At 39.4% G+C, this 23124-nt stretch overlaps 1 protein-coding gene across 2 annotated transcripts in view; it reads left to right on the top strand.

Annotated features, from left to right (window-relative positions):
- LOC121949433 (glypican-6-like) overlaps positions 1–23124 on the top strand; it is a 150370-nt gene that overhangs the window by 113058 nt on the left and 14188 nt on the right. The window contains exons 7-8 of one of the 2 annotated variants that reach the window (XM_088083290.1): positions 280–423; positions 1443–1472. In XM_088083290.1, the coding sequence (XP_087939416.1) occupies positions 280–423; positions 1443–1472 (174 nt within the window). The remainder of the gene's footprint in view (positions 1–279; positions 424–1442; positions 1473–23124) is intronic. The other variant, XM_042495118.2, reaches the window with a different exon arrangement.

The raw sequence follows: 23124 nt of genomic DNA, 5'->3' as shown, positions 1-23124 counted from the left end.
GCAACAGATGCTGTTTAGTTTATGGTTTAAGTATATGTGGTATTTTCCCCAAAGCCCGTAAAAACTTAACTCTGTCATCTTAAATAGCATTGGTCACAGCTCCTAGTTGAATCACCTATCAACGTGGTTAGCTCAACTTGACGAAAAGCACTGTCACGTTGGTAATGTGGGGTGAAAGCTTCACAAAACCTTAACAAAACAGCATGTCCTTCCTATTTTCCGCTTCCCAAGTAATTTAAACCCCCTGACAATTGGGTGCCCATGTTTTTGTAATTGCAGGTTTTCCAAGGCTGTGGCCAGCCAAAACCCGCAGGAATGACTAGGTCTACCCGTGGTGTTTCGGATGTGTTCAACGCTCGCTTCAGGCCATACAGCCCCGAGGAGCGGCCTACCACTGCAGCTGGCACAAGCCTAGACAGACTGGTAAGGAGACATAGCCAATGCTGCTGTTTTCAGGCGAGACAGTGCTTCAGTGTAAACATCATTTGTCTTTCTGACTTGACACTGTTGATTAAAGCTGGTGATTTGCCGTCGTAAGCCCCTGGAGCCGGAAATTAATTCTTTGTACTTGTCCTCCATTCAGGCCCCTCTATCGATTTGTGTTTGTTAACGAATCAACAGCTTTACCCCAAGAGGGCAGTGGAAGGTGTGGTGTGCCGCGCTCGGTGCCCTTCTCATCTCTGTGTGCTTGGCAAACAGAAAAGAGAGGGATGAAAGAGGAGATGGATAGATTTTGTTAGGCTGACCATATCAATTGTTTGCTGTAAAGCACACCTTTATTTTCCATCAGATTAGCTGTATGTTTGTTGGATTGGATCTTGATACATGGATTTCCATCTCAAACAACCTTGAAACCTAAACTGCTGCATCAGGGTAAAGGTTAACACGGAGCTGACAGACCAATTCAGCTGAGAGACAGTTCTCATCATGGATTACCTTTGCAGCCACAGTGCCCTTCCTTTCTCCCCTCTAGCCCTTTTCAAAGTAAATCTTTTCAAATTGTAGTGCAGTTATGTTGCTGTTACTAGAAACCAGAAAAAAACAAATATTTTTGCATCATTGACCTTTGAAAAGCAGCAGATTTATTAATTCAGTTCAGTGGAAAGGCAGTCTCGCCCACATTGTTTAAAACATGCTAAATCAAATGTCTCAGAGCTAGTGTCAGGTTAATAATAGGTTATGTAGTTAATGAATGCATCATTAGAAAAGCAACGTTTTTTTCTACCATTTGGGTCTTGGAATCCCACCACTATAAATGAGTTATTTGTTTTATTCCATGCTAATTATGTTTTTTTGCACAATCTAATTCATTCTCCACACATTTTTGATGTCTTACATACAGCAGTTGCCTTTTTAAGCTTTGTATGTCCGTCAACGATTTCTTCCACCTACACTGAATTAATTAAGACTTTCTGTTTCCCTGCCTTTATGCTGCGAACCAGAGGATTGTTTGGAATGCGATGCAACACAGTGTAAGGTTCAACATTTTTATACTCATTTCAGTATTTTTTTTTTGCTGGAACTCCGAAACTGTTTCATGCATTGTGATGACATCTTAATATTGTGTGGTCGTGGATGCATAGCGTTGTGTCATACGCGTAAGATGTTTATAGCAAACAAGCACTGTGACCTGTAAATCCCAGTGGTATGCAGCACTTGGTGTGCTGAGTGTCAGTCATAGACTCATTTCCATCTCACGTGGGAGTCAGTGTCACCTAGACTCATTGAAATTGCTATGAAGGAGCATTTCTCTCTAATTTATTAGAGGATCTGCTGCAGAAACTATTTAGACCTTTATAATGGTGTATTATATCTTAAAAGTTATAAGCTAATAAACATGGCATTTTGCAGTTGAGTTGAAAACACCACAGGGATTTTTGAACAAATGCCACTGTGTCCTCAGCTAGTGAGGATTCCTCTCTCGAGATCCAACATGGACCTTCGTCTAACACATCTATTCTAGACACATCCCAGTCCAAGACCCTCATTGCCATAGCTAATAGAGTCGGCTCCTCGAGGAAGCCAACCAATCAGCGGGTGACCCGCTCCGTCAGAACTGGCAGAGGGGAGAGCTGTGAAGAGTCAGTGGGGGAGTGTTGAAACCAGCATCTGCTGTAATGGTACAGTGAAGTGGGGGCTCCAGACTGCTCATGAATAACTGGGCAATTAGCCTGCTTGGAGAATCTCACAAGATGGAGCTCAGTGACAGGAGCTTATTTTTAACATGCAATAACTAGACCAGTGTACCTGAGGAGCTCATTTCTATTATCAACATCCGTGTGCTGGAGGGATCCGTGCTGATCATTGTGGCCGCAGGAAGCTGCAAATCGTGACATTTCTGTAATACGCTGTAATGGGGGGTTGTTTGGTTTATGAAAAGAAAAAGAAAATGCTTGTTTTGTCTTTTTTGCTCGGCCCGGTTCACATCCATCATTTCAGCCGCAGTCAGGTGTCAGGAGAAAATCAAAACAGAGCAGCATTAGCATTCATTTGGAGTTACGGTTCAGGAAACTTGACAAATATTCTCTCTGCTCTTCGCTCTGTTTTTCGATCTCGAGAAAATATCTTTTTTCTTCGCTGCTGAATGTTCCACGTTATTCACCAGCTAGTTGTTAACTTGTCTGCCTGCTGTTTGGTGCTGAGCAGGTAGTGTGTAGTGTGTTTATTTGAGCTTTTTCTCTGAAAACAGCTTCGTCTGCGAAAGTCATTGCTGATCAGAGTGGTGAGAGTGAACAAAAACAGTTAAGTTGCAGGGACTTAAAACCAAAACAATGAGCTGAAACATGCTGTAAAGCTCAGTCGAGCTGAGGGGAGCTGCAGAACGAGGTTACTATTCTCCGTGGGATCATCATTATAAACAACCCCTTTCACATACAAGCAATACTAGTCATGTGGCCCATTGTTAATATGATATATATATTCCTTTTAAGTCACTCACACTGTAAGAAATCATAAGTGGCACTTCATATCCACTTTTGGCTGTTAACCTAACAGCCACTGTGTAAGTGATACAGTGTGTGGCAATAAACACAGCTAAGTGTGGAAATAGTGTATCTTGAGGTGCTGCTCTTCTAACTGTAACTAGCAACTAGATGACTCAAAGAATACTGAGACTGTAAAGTCGGTGATGTAATCACCAATTTATCTTTAGAAATGCAATTTAGTAAGTAACTAGTGATATATATAGTGACTTTAATACTAGTGATATATTAAAAGTTAAAGAAATATAAAAAACAGGGGCGTCCATTAGCTCACCTCATAGAGTGGGTGCCCCATGTACAGAGGCCGTGTCCTCACCACAGCAGCTGCAGGTTCAATTCCCGCCTGCAACCCTTTTCTGCATGTCAACCCCTCTCTCTCTCCCCCTTTAACAGTTAACCTGTCCTATACATTACAGGCAAAAAAGCCCAAAAGAAATGAATAAAATAAATAAATAAAAAAGAGAATGAAATATAGAAACAGACAGCAGTTTGTAGACCCTCTGGATTATGTTTCTTGATTATTGTAGATATTGCCAAACTAAAGTTGTGCAGCACCTGTTAACATGAGATTAAGAGTCTTTTCTTATGTGAACTGTGGACAATGTCAGGAGAACAGGTCTAAACTTTTTCCCTTTCACACATGTGGCACACAAAGGTGGATTGTCAGTGTCGGAAGCGTACTGGAAACACTCTGTTCTGTTAAGGCAAACGGTGGCGTCTAGATAGAGTGTGCAGGAGGCAGGACATGACGCAGGTTACACCGAGGTCAGGTAGTCTGTTTCTAATTTGGTCATAAAAATCAGTCTCTTGCTGTTCCTTTAATTTGTCTGCAGATTTTCGTGTTGGCCCTAAATCTTGTTATCTCTCCACTCAGACATTTTCGTTGCCTCTTTGTGTAAATATCACTGCTTCTTCACCCTCAGATGTCTTTTCTTCTGGTTTCACACAGGCTGCATGATAGAAACATCATCAACAAGCCCACTCGCTTGCTGTTAATTCTTCACACAATTACCTGCTCTATTTACACAGTGGTTCAATTGTACATTACGCAGACATTGTTCTAGGAAGCTGGCAGGATAAAATCTGTTTAATGTCCGGTCCAACTGATTTGCGTTCTCAAATAAAGATTTTTCAGGTAATGTCTAGTTAATTTCAGGTTGGCAGTGCATGTTTGAAAGAGGCTTAAGCTTAACCTCACTGAGCTGGGACAACCTGATGAAATAATTATCTGAGGGGCGTCCTGTTCGTTTAGTGGTTAAGAACTTGTGGGGGTGGATTCCCGTTGTGAAACTTTGTCGCATATTATCACGTCCTCTCTCTCCCTGTGTTTCCTGTGTCTCATAATATCAAATAAGGGCAAAAATTGTCATAAAAAAATCAGTTTTAAAAGAGAGACAAAACAGGCCATTTTCATTGTGCATCATGTCAGAAGGCCTTTATGGTCCAAGACACTGCATGCAATAAACCTGTGTCCTCTTAATAACACCACACCTACAGCATATATACTGTATATATGAGTCTTTAACAGCTGCTGAAATTGTCCTTTGTGTAAGATACAATTTGAAGCTTTAATTCATACAGTTATGCAGCACTTTTTCCAGTCAAATAGTTTGAAAACTGAGGAGTGTGTTATACGAATAGCATTAAACTGTTTAATCTCATGAATTAAAGCAGAGTGCTTCTGTGGAATAGTTTTTGATTACATTAAAAGAAACAGCTGCAGTGGCAGATTATTCGTCAGCATTTAGTATTCCCAACAAAAGACAGTAGAAGTTAAATTCAGCCAGTGAGACGTAGACCTCACCTCTGTGATGAGTCATGTTGTGGTGATGTGGAACCACTTTAATGGTGGCGGGGGTTTACTCAGCTGACTTACGTTGGATGAGGTCATGTGCTTCACACACATCTGCTGTGAAGTCACCCATGCAGCTTACCTCCCGCCATCAGACATCTAACAGTAGCAGCGGTTGTTAACATATAGCAAGCAAAGGCATGACATGAACATGCAGAAAAATGTCCTGAAAATGCACGAATGGCCTAGTTACTGTATCGCCCACAGTGACTTGTGAGATGTTTGATGTGTCTCTATTGAGGTCCTGCAGTTGACATCACTGCCTCAAACAGACACCATACAGGCAGGCAGAGAATGTGCTGCTCTCTGTCTTGCTGCTTGTAGACACGTCAATACTGACTGCTGAGGTTGCTGGTCCACATGAGATAATCTCATTATAGGAAATTTCCACTATGACAGACACGTGAAAAAAACTGGAGTGGAGGGAGTGTTTTTGCAGTGATCATTAAAAAAAGTAACAGTGCCGACATTCTTTGACACACAAAGAAACAGTATTTGGATTTGTTACAGAAGGTGTGATACAATAAGTCAGGCAACATCAGCTACTAAACTAATATTGAACACAACATGTTCTGCATCATCACTGTCCTTGAGTGAGTGCGACTTTGCCAAAAACGAGTTGCCAGTGTTGATTATGTTCGAATTCTTGTTCACCTACAGGTCCAGTGAGTAGGACTTTCAGTAATAAACTGACAGGAAGGGAATATAAAGTAATAGATATGTTTTCTTTAGTGTTTAATTACCTGAAAAAAGGATGATTGTGTTTTCGTTACCTTAGAATGAGCCGTATACATACATACAGCGGGTGTCCCATGTACAAAGGCGATGTCCTTGCCACAGGGGCTGCGGGTTTGCGTCCAGCTTGTGGCCCTTTGCTGCATGCCATCCCCTCTCTATTCCCCTTTTCACACTAACATGCTGTCCTGTCAAATAATAAATAATAAATCTTGGAGTGGAGCGGATACTTGTCTTGTCTTGCAGAGCCATGTCTCGACAGTAGCCCAGAGAAGAAAAACCGAACACTTGCTCTAAATAGGGTCTTTAGCGTTTTTGCATTGGCCATGGTAGTTAGCAGCCCCTCTGCATCGAGCAGTGTCCAAAAACTACAGATTTGTAACATGAAACTGCTTCATTCAGTGTTTTTACCAGTTTTAATAATTTGGTTCTTTTGATTTGGAAAGGAAGAGACCTCTGATGATAATTTGGCAGTGTCATTGGCTACCCAGCCAAAGTATATAAAATAAGCTGTCAAAACTGTGAAAAAAATGAGCAGTATTTTCTGCAATGAGACTCTGAAACAAAGAATGAGTGAGCAGCGACAGCCTGTTCTGCAGCTAATGTAAGTACCAAGTCCTCAGTAGGCAGCAACTTCCGACAGCATGGGTGGCTGATTCGAGATAAAAGACTGAAAAGTACATTCATGATGGGTATTTTGCTAGTGTTTATGTGACTGTGACTTTTAAAGTTGTTTATTCATACATTTATTAGAATAAAAGCTAAGAAAGCTTGTGAAATGTAGAGAACTCACTGCTAACACACAAGATAAGATAAGATAATCCTTTATTAGTCCCACAGTGGGGAAATTTCCAAAAGGAGTAAACATATGATACTGATGTTTCACGCATCAGGGATGGAGCTCCCTTTATGAGTTTATTTTTCCCCAGCAGCATTTTGTGGAGTTTAATTTGTGGGTATGATGACTAGTAAGACAAGAGGAGCAGTTGCTGCAGAGGTGGGTGAAAGCGAATTTTTAGCACTTAATAAACGGTCCAAGTCCTAAAATAGGAAATCAATATGTGGCGCCACATGTTGATATTGTGGCAGGTTTCCAAAAATAAATGAATGTGTGGGATACCATGGGGGGTGAGGTTGACTTCAGAGCATCATCGAGCCATGACTTCAAGCCCGCCAAAAAAATCCTAGACACAAAAACAGTGAAAAACAGTCCTCAATTCAGTACTATATAATTCCCAGTCTTTTCACATTTTATTAAGTATTTTCTACCATGTAGGAGACATAAATGTATTTCCCCTCACTTTCATTGAATGTCTGCGGTTCTGTAAAGTTAAGGTGAGACAGGTAGTCGGTGGGTGGCTTCAACGAAAAGCAATTCGCTATTGTTTTTTATGAACCTGTTTTGCTTCCTCCTTATATTGTAGCAACATTGTACCCCTTTAGGTTGTTGGAAAGTGTCTTGGAAGTTGAATAAATAGGTGTCAGTATGTAACTTCTGTGTTCATAGAGTTTGGTCTTGATTCTTTTTAATATCCAGCATGAGCAAAATATAGAAATATAAACACAGGTTTTGACCAGCTCTTGGAGGCCTGAACATGACAAATATCACAAAAATGGAATGTTTTTATTTTTACCTGAAGCTTTCTGTCACTGTGTCTTAATTGAAACTGCTGCCTGTTATGTTTTCACGCCTCTGTGCTTTGTGCTCGGAATAGGTGTGAAGCTGTTAGTCTCATGTAGCTGCCGCCCCGCGCCATCATTAATGTGGCAGCATGTATGTGTTTATCTTGCAGCAGAGACATGACTGGCTACATCTTTGTTGCCCCACACACTGTCCTCGTTTACATTCTGCTGCAAGATAATTACCTGTGACAGTGATACCACGAATCCTTGTGAAAGCTGACAGTTGTTTAAAGTGTCCTTTGATGAGAACTTCTTGTCTGGATTTGCTGCTAAGTTTGTGAGTCAAAGAATGTGCAAGGGATGGCAGGGAGTGCCTGCGTTCATTTTCTTCTTGTTGCCTATAGAGGAGCCTGGAGGAGCGGGCCCACCTCCAGCTCAATGAGCCATGACTGTTTAATTGCCTGACATTCTGTCAGAGCACACGCCCTCAAAGCTCTGAGAGAAATGGAGATTTGAAAGTCCAAAGAGGGGATAAAGGCACAACAGACTGTCAGGCTCAGAGGCGCATTATAGATAAGAGGTGGAGCTTTTAATTTGACATTTGTAACAAGTTTGGTGCGGTTCAATTTAGTGTAGTTTTATTGTTCCTTTTTGTCTCCCTCGATGTGATACACAGCTCACATTTTAGCAGGATGGCACTATAAACAAAAAGAGCAAGACACAAACAAGACCAGACGGTCGGAAGAGCCTGTAGGGAACAGTGTTTGTCATAAATGAATTCTTTGATCCATAACTTTGTGTTTGTTAATAGCATTGGGCCCTCTTTTCATGTAGCTTTCAGAGGATACTTCTTGAATCAGTTTTGTCAAATACATATTTTTTTAATTTAAGTAATTAAGTTATCACTAGTGACTACAAGGTTATTCATGCACACGCTCTTCTCTGATTATTAATAAATGAAACCCAAGTCATTAGCGGTCAGCTCCAACATCCTTGATGGATTCAGAGTGCTCTTTTTATTAACACTACAGAAGCTAATTTATGTGTAAGTCTAAGTTTGAGGTTTTTACAGAATTTTACTGAAAAACACCTGGAATTTTTGAAAGAGACAAGATTGATTCAGACTACTTTTCACCATTTTCTTCTGCATGTATGTGTGTTTACTTTTATGAGGCAAAAACAGTCCTCAGATTACATTACACAAGGTCTTCTTGCAGCTAGCACCGTCCAGAAAATTAGACAAAACAGAAGAAAATACAATTAGCCTTGACTGTTATGATTATGGCTTTAATTGTATGTGCATGTCTGAGTGCGTGTACGCTGCTAAGTTTGAGTATACTTGAGCAATCAGTCTGATATTTTGTGTGCACATCTATGACTGTATGCTCAAGGAGCTCTCATGGTTTCAGTGATGCACACATGTTTAGAAATCTGTTTTATTGACTGTTTTATGCAGTTGTTGACTGCTGACTTCTCACTCCTCTTAACCTCCGGGTGGGGCCCGCAAGTTACCCAAAAATTGTCTTGGCTGAAAACAACAAGCCTCACTATGCGTTGCAGGCAACATTTTGGCCATCATCGTGGCTCAAAAACTGATAAGTTTGGACTCAGAGCCGGACCATCTGCAAATGAAATCCATACCTGATATGTTATGATCCACTAAACTTAGGTACTAGATGATTTAGTCCTTGTTTTTGTTATCTTTGCTGCCATCTTAACTGGGGCTGAAAGGATTCATTCCACTGCATGCATCTGTGCTGTGTTTCAGCTGCTGCTTGTCATCATAACTTACCACACATTTCAGGAGATGAGCATTTTGCCTGCTTGATTTTGTAGTTTTGCAGATTTTGCAATGGGGCAGGTATTCAGATCATTTACTTAACTAAATTTACAAATACCACACTTTAAAAATACTCTGTTACTGGTAAAAGTCCTGCATTAACACATGAGATTAAATTTAATCAATTCAATCAGTCAAAACAATTAAAAGGAAGAAAAAAGGAAAGGAAAAGCAGCAAGTCCCCATACTTGAGAACCTGGAACTATCACTTCTTTTTTCATGAAAAATGATTTGTACATTTTCGTATGCTGCATGTGCAAAAATCTTAATTTGAAAAGTAAAAAGTAACTAAAGTTCTTAGATATTTGTAGTGAAGTAAAAAGTAAAGTATTTCCATCTTAAGTGTAGTTGAGTAGCAATAGAAAGTGGCATGAGATTAGAATACTTAAGTAGAAGGAAATGAACTCATTCACTAGCACATGCCCCGTGCACGTCACTGTGCACAGGGCAGACAAAGTTTAATACTATTGCAGTCCAGTTTTGAAGGACATGAATCACAGATTTTTTGCAGTATTTTAGTTATTAAGATACATTTATCCACATAATTATGTATCTATATTTCTTATAAAGTGCCTGTTAGCAGGAAACCTCAATCTGCTTTGTGCAACACGCTACAGCTCTGTTATAAACATATGATAAGATGTTTCCTTTTCTGGGACAGTTCTGAAACATGCCACGGCGCATTTGCTGGAATTGTTTCGAGCAGCTGCGATCAGCTCGGGCAGCTGCCTGGCGGAGATCTGTACTCTACTTAGTGCACTATTCTAGTTAACTAAGAGCTATATAGTCCCTTTTTTGCATAAAAAATGTTTTAAATCACCCAAATGTTTTAATTTTTGTCATCAAATTTCCACCTACTTCTTAGTGTTCAAATATAATATATATATATATGTATATATATATATATATATTTTTTTTCTCTGTGACCACAAAGAAGATTTTTTTGGTTATTGTGACAACTTAGCTAAAATTGTTAACAAATTATAGCTCCCCTTCATCTGAGCAGATATAATTGACTCCTGCTGTTTTCTTTTCCTCTTCTCTCTGCCCATCTCACCCTGTCACACATTTTTTTGTATTATTGGCTTAAGTAAACATCTTTGAAAACCAAAGTCAACAATCAACAGTGGCTATCCAGCATGCACCGAGGCATACATCTCAAGGTTGGTCTAAACTTGCCACAGCAATTCCCAACTGCTGCTTGAAACTGAAAAACACTTCACATAATATTGTAGAAAATAGTCTTCATGGAGATGGCGAGACACTCTCAGTGGTTCCCAACCAGGGGTCACAAAATAAATATGAAGGTTTGCATGTTTATTTTGTTTAACCTTTGCTCTTTTTTCTTGTTAAATACTGCAAAGTTTAACTTCTTCAAGCACTCAGTATGATAAATATTCAAATAAAACGATGTCCTTGGTTGAACTGTTCACTCTTTTTATCAGCTGGTACCAGCTGGAAACGAGTTCTAATGTCACAAATCACGCTTTGATGTACACATTTTAAACTCAGATTTAATGTGAGCACAGAGAAACTTTACCTTTATAGGCATATTAATATAAAAACAGCCTTCTAGTGTCCAACTCTGCACATATATCATCCTGTGCCGCGAAGGCCAAACACCTAAGTGAGCTTTACATATTTTTGAGTAGAGCTGGACTTAATAGAAAATAGCCAAAAGCCGCTTCTCTTTCTGTGACATTAGATCAAGGACAGTTTGCTGTGTGTTATATCCTCAGGTCTACGACATGTCTCATTGTGCCAATGTGCATTTCAGTAGTTGGTTCAAGTTCGAAAGAGACAATCGCTCCCGTCCTCTTGGCAAGCCCTCTCAGTAAGAAAAGGTGGCAGCGTGGTGGATCAATGCTTAGAATTGCTGCCTTACAGCAAGAAAGTTTTGCACTTTAATCTTGGTTTTCTCCATGTTTGCTTTTTTCTTTATTTTTTCAAGGCAGTTTCCTACAAAAATGCAGGTCAATAAAGAGCTGTTAGGTGTGACTGTGTGATTGTCTGTCTATGTTTGTTAGCACTGTGAGAGACCAGTGATGTGCCCTGGGTTATTCCTTGCTTCGGCTCCAGCCTTCCGTGACTCTGATTAGGAGAAAGTGTGTGAGGAGTGTGAAATAAAAGTTTTTCAGCCAGGTGGGAGTGATCTCACTGGATTGCCCTAAGAAGTCTATCAAGCAGCATACTGAACCTTTTTTTTAGGTCTGTGGTAGAAACTGTGATACCACTTTTAGTCCCTGCTCACTTTGTTGTTGGATGAATTATTCATTCCTCCAGTTAGTACATGGGTAACTTGTAATAGTATAACATTAAGGAAAACTGAATATTCATGTACACTATCATGCTTCTCTTTAATTCTTTGCCATGTTTAGTTGGAGACACTGAGTAAAACATCCGTGTGTGGTTTGTGAAGTCAGTTGTCAGAAAAAAGAGCAACCACTCCTTTCCCAAAATCTCGACCCTGGTATTATAATTTTGCAGTCCAGGAACATGTCAAGCCACTGAAACATTCTTGTTTTGGATACAGTTTAATGAAAGCAAAGTGGGCCTGTCCACAGCTCCTTTCTCTTGAGTTGTTGTATCTACTGACTCTTGCCCAAACCATGCAATTATGTACATTCCACAGATTCTAACATAACTTGTACTTTTTTCTGAGACCACACAAAAATAAATAGTCTAGAAGTGCATATGTGGCATCATAGTTCACAGCATTGTTTCACCATAAATTAAACAATTCCCTTGGTGAGGGGTAGCACTCAGGTGTAAATATTTGACTGCTGTCAAATGGTAACCCAACAAATTCCACAAATATCTTTCAATTTAAGTCAAAACAGGTTTGGTCTGATTTCCCAAGCTGGTCATACACTTTACAATTTAAGCCTGTTTTAGCAATGTTGTTTTTTAATTTCAATTTCAGTTTTTCTGCAATATGAAGCAAAAGCTCATAATTTATGTGCTAATTCTGTATAGTTTGATTGTCAAGCCGCAGCCTGAGTGCTCACACTGTACATGTGATATAGAAAATAAAATTACCCAGCAGCCCCTTTGAACTATTCTGGCTAGTTGGCCAGTTGCACGGTTTCCCACACATTTATTTGTTTGTGGTGGCCCGCCATGATTAAAACAACTTGTGCCATGTAATGATTTTATATTATTGGAGTTGGACTGTTAAGTAGGAGTCCTATTTGAGTATATATATACTCTGTTCTGTTATTGATTGCACCGAACTCTGAGTACAGAATGTAACACTTACTCTGGGCACAGACGGAGCAGCAGAACAACAGGCACACTAAAAATAAAACTTGACAATTCATCGTGCATGTTCTAAAGGCTGCGCCACACCAAACCGACACTCATGAACTAATGGCGACGAAAACCCCCAGTTGCATCATCCTTACGTCGCTGTGTGTTGCCCAAAGCAAACCACCAAACCAACAGCCAACAAGCATGTATGATCTGCGCCTGCTTGAGAGGAGATGCCCCTCCATACCAGCTGTTGTCTATAATAGTCTTTCAAAACAAGAAACTGGAAGACCGCCATGTCACTAGTTAGCCATTTAGCACATTAACAACAACACCCAATATTAAAAGAACAAAGCATAAGCCAGTGCAAGCAAAGCATATGCCAGTGAACAACAACACAGCCCATCAGGAAGCATTTCTGCTAAAGAGCTCAATGGTTAAAGAAAAACAATCTTACCTTATACCACAACTTTGTTTCAACCTCACTCCCTCTTAACTTCAGCTTTTTGTTTACATTTCACCCTTATGTTTTCCTTCTCGCGTGCTGCATTGAATGGCCAATCAGAGCGATTTCATTCACCAGGAGGCTCCATGGCCACGGTGATGCTTCAACATGGTTGATAAGAGCCAACGTTGCAGGACAAACCGTTGTGACGAAACATGGGCGGTCAGCTTACCGTCGGCTTGGTGTGTCACGGCCTTAAAAGTTTGCATTCACTCGCCTTTGCAGCAGATGCTCCTCTCATACATCAGTCTGATCTAATCAACTCTGATCGAATTGACTGATCGATAATTCCCAACCCCAACAAACACAGGTCGACGTTTATCTGCTAGTGAAGGCATGTTTCACGATAATGTTGAGATAGATGTCCAAAAAGAGCTTAAAAGTCCATTTCTGCACAAGCATGGCGTTCCAAGTTTTGATTCCCTATCTTTATCTCTGGGTTACTGGGTTGCTCTCAAACACACACACACACACACACACACAGACAAGTTAGCAACACTAACATACTAAATGGCTATAAATTGTGCGACTGATTCAGTGAGAAAAAAAAGGCACTGAGCTTAGGTAATTGACTCGTGACTCTGTGCAAGAGCTTGACAATGGCTGACCAAAATTTGTCAGAAAATTGTCTCTACATCCAACAATGGGGTGTTGTTGGGAGCACTTAATTGGGCTATGTTGACCCCCCCCACTTACACTGTGAGGCCCCAAATGTCTCAAAAATAAGGTCAGAAACAAGCTCAAATTGTACAGTGTGTGCCTGGCTTAAATGATTTATTACCAAAGAAATGTGATAAACAAACTGAAACTGAAAAGTATGGTGGGTTTTGTGGAAGGTCAATAACTTTTTTTATTTTTAAAATTCATCACCAGCTACCCTTTAAAGTTAACCATATGTGCAGTTGCAGTACAGAGTAGTCATGCTTCTATTCTACTGATAGTCTTTGCAATTTATTTTTAAACATAAAAAGACCAAAACACAAGAGCTTACCAAAGTTTACCCGTCAAAACAGCTGTGTTTACTGTTGGTGAAGTGAAAGAAAAAGTAACTTCCATTTCCAACACAGTCTGGTCTGATTGCTGTGGTCTGCATGTGGTGTAACTCTGCCATTATACCACATGCAGACACTCTACATTTCACAATAGGCAGATTCCTAAAGGCGCTGGTATAGTGTATGTGTATCTGCTTTGTTTGTTCCCACACAGCAGCGATAGTACTGCATGTTCTCTTTTCAAGTTCACATTAGTGCCTCAACACAGCCGCTATACAGAGGCATTATCTACTCACATGTACTGACTCACTGTCCATCACCAGGGTTTTAAGTGACATTTTTCAAACTTGATGTTAGGTTTGCTGCTTGTCTCCAGCTAGAGAAGCAACTGTGCTTGGGTGGAGCTTGTGTGGGATAAGGTTGAATGCCAGGAAGTAAGGGCATGGAACTTCCCGGGATTTCTCATGAAAATATGCTTGAGTTTTCTGAGGGAAATACCTGCGAGAATATTGGATTTTTACCATTTAGCACATTTTTTTATGATAATAGTGTGTAACATTCTCAGGATAAGTCTGTAGCTCAGTTGCAGCTGTCAGGAGATTTTTATTTTAAGCAGAAAATCAGAAAACAGTGTGTGTTTGGTTTGGTTTTTTTCCAGCAATTTGTTTGAAGAGTCTACTCTTCAAACAAAATGCTGTTCTATCACCACATAATCTAGTGAATATTGAAGGAAAACATCAGAACATTTAAATTAACATTATATAATTACTTTGCCTTTTTGTGGTTAAAATCTTATTTGATTTATAGCTTGAATTCATGGAAAAGTGATATTTTTCTGTAATAATTTAAGAAATGATGGGAAATCCTTCAGTCATAATGTGGGATGCTCATGTGGCAACCACCATGGCTCATATTGCTACTTTTACCTTGTCAAAGGATTTGAATACTTTATTCAGCACTGACGAGGCTAAGGGTTAATCCTTAACTTTACACGATTTTCCTTGCTCGCATTCTTAGAGATTCTGTAAATTCTAGATATGTAATGCCGAGAAAATGAAAAAAGATTAAAGATTTGATTTAGAATGATTTGGAACTTTATTTCAAACATGTAAAAACAATTAAAAAAATATTAATTATCATACAATCAAGCGAACAGAGAAAATAAAGTATTATTTACAGACAATGAAAAGGATAGAGCCAAAGAAATTGTCAAACACTAGGTGACTTGGTTTACATATTCGCAAGGTAGTCAGAAGGAATGCAAACTTATTTAATCCCTCCCATTCTCCATAAGTCATTGATGTATAATTAACCAGCTTCCTAACTGATCTAAACCAATGCTCTAATTTTCTTACACTTGTCTTACATTTGTTACCTATATCTTTGTCATGCACATGCACAGGACAATGTACATGTTAAATGCAGATGTGGAGAATTACTGGCTATTAACAGCTACAGCTCACATTAACAACCCTATTGCACATTATGCTAAATAAAACACTCAGTGATGTGAGAGCTGCACCAGAAGCGGGAGAGCGAGAATCAAACCCCCAGAAACCCCAGGCTTTGAAGCAAATTTCACATAGTGGCCAAAATTACACCATTTGGGTCCGTCATGTGATTCCATGGAGCCCAAAAGACTTTTTCCCATTGACTTACATCAGGAAAGGCACGTCTGTAAATCAGTTGATACATTTTTGTGAGTGTTAAAACCTCTGCGAAATGATTTCTTTCACTTCAGTAATATTTGGAAAGTCTAAAAGAGATGCAAGATTAAATTATTTGATTGCTAATTAAGCTAGCAAAGTACTGAACCAGAAGTCTGTCACTCTTCCGGCAGTAGCTACCTGCTTCAGCACAGTGCGCATGCTCTATGGGCCCCATAATGCAGAAGATCTGAGTACTTTCATAACATGGAAATAGAGCAGTTTTTGCTTCATGCGCTACTGAGCAACTGTCAAAGCAATGAACAGCAGCCCGCCTCCATGCAGTATCAGATTTTCTTAATACATCTACAGGCAGAATGTGTTGCATCCTCTAACTGCTTCAGTGAAGTTGCTCAGAGACCAACGGATCAGAATGACATGTACCAGACAGCTTCCTGTTGCTTAAGTGTGGAGTCGGACATTAGTTGAAAAGATTATGCAACGTTATTGAATATAGACAAAGGTTATGACAAAGGCCAGTTTGTGTGGGTGTCCAACTATGCAGATGAATCTCTCTTCTTACACTTTAAAGAGCCTATAGTTGTACACTGAAGACTGCACACTTGTTTTTGGAAGGACCTCTGGGACCTGCACTGTATCAAAACCCAATTTATTTGACCAGTTACCACAATAATCACAAAACACTACATCCACTATATCACATGAATTTCAGGATGAACACCTCATGGTCTTACACTTCATAAATGTATTGCGCATAAAGCAGTTGTGGCAGCGAGTACGGTTCTCTGATTGCATGAGTAAAGAGTCTCACCTCCTGAGAGAGAAAGAGAAAGAAACTGCATGAAACTGTGCACTTACAGCAAAGTGCAGTTACTTTTAAGAGTAACTCACAAGCTATCATTCAGTTGATCACATGTCCTTATGCTCAGAGTGGAATGGCTTATTAAACACAGATATTTAACAAGCCCACTTAAAAGAAGTATTTCACCGCTGGAAAGATGGTCTTTTCATGTAACCTGGCTGTCTATTGATTAAAGTTGCAAATACTTTTTTGCATCACCTGATGGTCATACCCTTAATAAATGTATCGCACATAAAGCAGACGCAGTTGCGGCAGCGAGTGCGGTTCTCTGATTGCATGAGTAAAGAGTCTCACCTCCTGAGAGAGAGAGAGAAGGAAACTGTACATGTAGGTGAATAGAGAGCAGAGTCCTCCCTTAATACACAGCCATCACTTTGTGTCAGGTGGAAGGGCATGATTAAATAAAGCGTCTGACGAACATGCAAGGAGACGTATCCCATAGTGACACATCTCAATCAGACTCTTGGAGAAGCGGGGTTACAGCTATACAGTACAGTAAAGCTTTTTGACCTTGGTCCTGTAGTGAGATAAAGACATCACACATGCTGTACTAAGCCAAAAGGTGCAACAACCACAGAATACTCAGTTCAATGTTGTCATTCACAAGGCAGCACAAGTAATGCTGTCAGGGACAGAATCAGAAAACTGTAGCCTAGTGCCAAATTAGAAGTCATTACAACCACCAGTATTAATATTTCATCATATTGATTTATTCTCTGGGACAAATCTAGACATATTTCATGCATGCCCAGATGTCTGCAGTGCAAAAGTAAGGATAAAGCTTCTAAAACATGCGCACATGCTCACACTTTTAGACCTTTCACCATTTCCTTAGCCTAATCCAAGGTTGTTGAAAGAAAACTTAAGAGGGATAGGCTGGGCTCTGTATCACAAAGTGAGTACTGGGCCCATTTAATCTAAGTTCTGTGAAGTACAGTAAGTAAGCTGTTTGGAGTCAGCTTAAAAGAAGAAAAGTTTTACACCAAAAGTTTAAAAAAAAGAAAAAAGCAACTCAATCCTACTTACAGCAAAGTGCAGTTACTTTTAAGAGTAACTCACAAGCTATCATACAGTTGATCACATGTCCATATGCTCAGAGTGGAATGGCTTATTAAACACAGGTATTTAAGAAGTCCACTTAAAAGAAGTATTTCACCGCTGGAAAGATGGTCTTTTCATGTAACTTGGCTGTCTATTGATTAAAGATGCAAATACTTTTTTGCTACATGACCAGAGTAAACACAGAAACAGGACTGGGAAACTGCTTTTTCTCGAAAAGTAGAAAACCTACAACTACCAGAATGCACCACACCGCACCAGACCAATAAACACAGTAACTGGTGGGTGATGTCATGCATGTTACTTGTCTGAAAAATAATATGGCAGCCGCCTAATTACAAACAATCTTTCATTTCAGTTAAACGGTTAGCTAAAATATGTTCATGAAAACATTAGAAGGAAAAAATTTGGCAACTCAGGGACAGAGTCTTGGTTTATATTAGATTTTTTTTTTAGCCTCAGTTTATACAGCAAAGGAAACATTATAGCTTTCACTTACTCTTGACAAATTCTCATATTACAACATCAAACAGTACACCTAAATATTTTTCAGAAGACATTTTAGGTGAGAAATAGGCAACACAGCAACAACAACTTATTTATGTTTATAATTTACTTTGATTTGATTTCTTTATTTTAGCAGCTATTCCTAGTTTTATAGTTTGATCCGAGTTTGCGGAAGAGAGAGCAAGTAAGAGGGGCGTCTCTTTCTCTTAATTCGCTTCTGTGCTGTTTGTGTCCATGGTTGTAGCGGGCGTACAGAAATAAGGAAGTACGATCTGTAGTTCAAGAAACGGTAAATGAAGTCTTTTGCGGACAAGTGAGCAGAAAGATCTGGGTGCTGGTATGATGGAGGAAAGTTTCACAGTTCATTTACACATACTACACATTGTTGTGATACAAAGCTAGTTGAAAAATGGTTGTTTCCCTTTAAGTGGCGTCATTGGCATGATTGCATAGGATAAAATGTTGACAGAGCACGTTGATACAAACAACACAATTACGATAGAAAATACCAATACAAAAGGGCAGGGAAACAAATTGGCTGTGGAAAAAAATAACATAAGATATTAATATATACAACAGATGGTATTGATTGTTTGCCATATGAGACAGGCAGGGGGTGTGAGATGTAAGAACACGTCTGCTCTACTGTTCATTCATTCAGAGAATCTGTTGGTTTTATCAATGCTCTGGCTGGTTTTGCAAATTTCTCTGTGATTTAATTTTTTTTTAAGTTGATATTTTTCGTGTGCATTTGAGTAACAATTAATTAAACAAAATTTTAAGACACTCTCCATAACGGAAACAAAAGGAACCCAAACTGGAACACAGAGAAAAGTCTGCTGGTATTAGAGGAAGAACAGCTGCCCCCTGGTTTCCATCCTCTTTGAAATTCATTGACATGTGCTTCTTTAGTGTTAATCTCATTTAACACCCTGGTTAATGTTTTGGTTGTGAATCTGTAGGTGTCAGTAATGCATTATTAAAGGCCTTCAATTAATGCACTCAGGAAATCTCTCTTTTGGTTCAAAGTAAAGTTCAGAGGTTTTGATTTTAAGCCTTATCCATTTTAAAGCAAAGATTATGAAGCTCAAATGGAATGGAACATTTGACAGCATCAGATGTTAAATACTGTTTTAGTACAGCATGTTTCTGTGTAAAGTCACAACTGTTGCATCTTTGTAATTTTTACATTTTTAATTATTTGCTTCTAATATCCCATGTACAATTGTACCTGATTTTCATCATGCCCTAAAAAAAGAAAGTTTAACTCATGCATACAAATGACCCATCCATTTGCGTTTAAGTGTTTTAATGAATGTGCATTTAATTGCATCTTGGTTTTATCCAGATGATTATAACACACCTGAATTGACAACTGTAAGTGGATATTCTGAATTTGTAGACAGACAAATTCTGATGTTGGATTGCGTTGCTCTGGACATTTTTTCTGCAAATAAATCTTAGAAACCACTTACATATTTACTCAAGGGTCAGTTCACCCCAAAAGCAAAAATACATATTTTCCTACCTGTACTGCCATTTATAAATCTAGACTTTTTGATGTGAGTTGCCCTCTTTCAAAATATTATGGAACTAGATGCCACTCGTCTTGTAGAGCTCAAAGCGCCAAAAAAAGTCAATTTGAAAATGCCAGCAGCAGTGTCTCAGAAAATACATCAGTGTCTCATAAATCATGACCCGGTTACTCATGATTAATCCACAGACCTTGTTGTGAGCAATTTCATGTAAGAACTATTTTCTTTCTACCAAACTACACCCTCCAACTGCATCACCGTGCAGTAGGAAGTTTGCATCTACTGCTAGTTCATCTAGCATCACTGAGCTAACTAACGTTACAGCTCAGTCGAAGAGGATGCTATTAATGTTTACATCTCACGCTGTCACAAGCACGAGCCTCTCATCCATGAGTATGCACGCTTTCTTTTGCATGTTGATTCAGTTGGCGGGTGTAGTTCAGTAGAAAATAGTTCCTACATGAAACTGATTACAACAAGGTCTGTGGATTATCTTGAGTAACCAGGTCATGATTTCTATGAAGCAACATTGCTGTTGAGCTTTAAAAAAAAAAAAAAAATTGTGAGCGTTTTGGAGTTCCATTATATTCACGTGAGGCCAGACATCTCTATGGACGACATCTCCAGCACTCGGTAACTCACACCAAACAATCTAGACTGATAAAATATGTGTTTTTCATCTCTGGGTGAACTGTCCTTTTAAGGACAGAGTTAGGAGCTAATTTCCCCACACTTAAAATGCAGTCATTATTTCATTACAATTCAGCTAAAATGAGTCAATCTTTTATCTTTATCATTTTCCATTATTTGCCATTATTAAGACCACAATGAGTACAATTCCTAAATTCTACAACTCCTCAACTCTTTAAGTAAAATCAGAGCCCAATTCAACCAGCAGTTATGATGCCAAGACTGTAATTTTTCACTTAAGAAGCTCAGTGGTTTTATTCAAATGATTCCATGCATCGTCCCCTCTTTCTATGCTTGTGCCATAAAGGCTCTCCTACTTTTCATATCTGTCAATACATTAATGAGGCACATTGGCCCCATTACACTCTAGGCTGCCTGCCTCTCTGGGGAACAAGGGCAGCAGGGAGGGAGCAGGCCTGCCGATGATTGCTCTGTTCTCCACAGAGCATAGCTTCCCTTTAATCATCTCCCTTTTTCAAACTTCTCCTATCGTGGCCTTGGGCGAATCACCAGCGCAGACTCACCACTGTTTCATCAATATTCTGTCATTTTTTCACACCGTTGGATCATTGTGTGATGCATTCTGCTCACCATCATACACCATATTGCCTATTGTGCAGATACCATGGGACTGAGCAAAATGTTTTGGGGCAATATTATGTAAAATGAGCCACTAAGTGTGTCCTATTGCTCATTGACAGAATGTAAATATTACATGATCTCCAACAACATACAGCAATTTGGGGGTTGACCTGATCATGTCGTGTGACAAATGGACAAAAATGCAATCTTCAAAAGGCCAGTAAGGTTGGGCCCTAACAACACCTGTGTGTTGACTCTAAGGTTACCACAAATGTCCCTAAAAATACCAGAGAATAGCTGCTAGTCATTAGTTTTTGGGCACTTTTTATTTTATCTGTGCTAGCAATAGCTGTGGCCAGAGTAATTATGTTTTTGGGTTGTCTGTCCCATTCTCGTAAACACAATATCTCAAGAACGCCTTGAGAAAAATTCTTTAAATATGGCACAAACATCCATTTGGATATAAAGATGAACTGATTAGATTCTGTTGGTGGTAGGTCAAAGTTCAAGGTCAGTGTTACCTCATCTGTCTCATTCTCGTGAATGTGATATATCTCAAGAACAACTTGAGGGATTTTATTGTCCAATTCGGCATATATGTTCACTTGGCCGCCACAATGAACTGATTAGATTTTGGTGGTCAAAGGTCAAGGTCTCTGTGGCCTCTTCTGTCTCGTTCTTGTTAATGTGATATCTCAAGAAGGCCTTGAGAGAAGTCCCTCAAATTTGGCACAAATGTCCACTTGGACTTTGGTAGTTAAGATCTCTGTAACTTCACAGAACATATTTTTGGCCACATCTAAAAAAAATAGTACACTAAATGTAACAAAATTTCACACAAATGTCTAATAAGTTAAAATTATGAAATGCTGACATTTTTATCCAAAAACACTTTTCTTGTCATTATTCAGAGTCATATCTCAGGAACATAAGATACTGAATTTGTGACATTAATCTTGGGTGTCCACCTTGAAACTGTGCTGATTGTAGATTGTATCTTCTGTGCTGCCAGGTTGAAGATGCGTGTGAAGCATATATGTTTTCACAGACATGGATGTAAAATGCAGTGCAACTTGACTGGTTCACAGAGGCATACAACCGCAAGGCGGTAATTGTGTTTTTTTTAATGTGATGTATTTTGGGGGTTTATTTCTCAGTAGAGTGATCAAACCTGATCAAATTAGCCTAAAGAGACCAAAGTTGTTGGTTTGTAATTATGCGTCTCTTGTAACAACACAGCTTCTGCATCTATTTTTGGAAGCAGCATTATCTTCTCCTTTTTTGTGTGTGTTTTTTCAAGGTACACAGAGATTCACCGTCACATTAAATTAAAGGCATGATGAGTTATTTATCCTACAACATTTATGAAGACTGCTGAAAGTTGAAAATAAAGTTGTGCCTCCAGGGTGTCACAGGACTGAGCAATATAATGCAGCATTCAGGTTTCTCTCTCTAATGTATGATATCAAAAATAATTTTGACAACATGGTCAGACAGTATGGCAGCAAATCCGATATAATGTACTTGTGCAATTACATCAACACAATGTAAAACAGCAGTTTTTATATCTTAAGGTATGTATAAGATTGGTAAGTGATAAATATTCATTACTTCTTTGCATCAGTAGTGTCTGCATCCTCAGCTCAGAGTGTGTCAGATATACCATTAAAATGGATCTCACAGTATTTCCGCTACTGTTCAAAACCCGGGCTGCAAACAACTGTAAAATAATGGCTAGTTTTGAATAGCAATAGAACTTCACTTTATGTCAAGTATCTACTCCAAGGAAGCAGCATAATAACAATCTCACAGTCCTGTCACTGACAGTGCTGTCACCAGGAGATATAAGGAAGATATACGCACTGCCGCTGCTGAGGCTTTGTCGTGATGTCCGTGTTAAATCATGTCGTAGTGTTCTGCTGTGGCAGATTTATGCCAGGACATAATCAGTTGTAATCAAGGGAAACAAGGAGGGCGGCTCCAGCTGAGAGTTGAAAAAAGGGCAATGGCCCTCAGAACGATGCTAAAAATGGGTTTATCATGAACACATGGAAGTAAAGCCCGGCAGCGGAGGATAGAAGCTGCCACTGCGCTGTCATATCCAACCACATTTTAGTTTGCAAGTGATTGTGCTGTTTTCTAACCATGATTTGCTTTGGTGTGCCATTCCCATCTGTGCGAGTAGTGCAAGATAAACAGCTGGGCGATGTCTTTCTCGTCTCATCTATTGTGGAGCCACAGAGGGGAAACATATTTGCTTCTGTCCCCTGTTGATGGATATTGATCGCACAAAAACAGCACACATCTATATGCACTCTGGTAGTTACCTGCTCTGAGCAACACAGCCAGTCACCTTTGAGGTGAATGTATCCAGACAAGGACAAAACAAGACCTGACAAAGGCAGGGGGGAGGGGGAGGGGGGCAACTGCTACTCAAAACATTAT

The sequence above is a fragment of the Plectropomus leopardus genome, chromosome 10, assembly GCF_026936395.1.
Source record: "Plectropomus leopardus strain MGB_pleo_1.0 chromosome 10, ASM2693639v1, whole genome shotgun sequence".
Taxonomy (NCBI): domain Eukaryota; kingdom Metazoa; phylum Chordata; class Actinopteri; order Perciformes; family Serranidae; genus Plectropomus; species Plectropomus leopardus.
The sequence above is the reverse complement of the archived record's forward strand: the minus strand, read 5'-3'. Positions and strand labels throughout refer to the sequence as shown.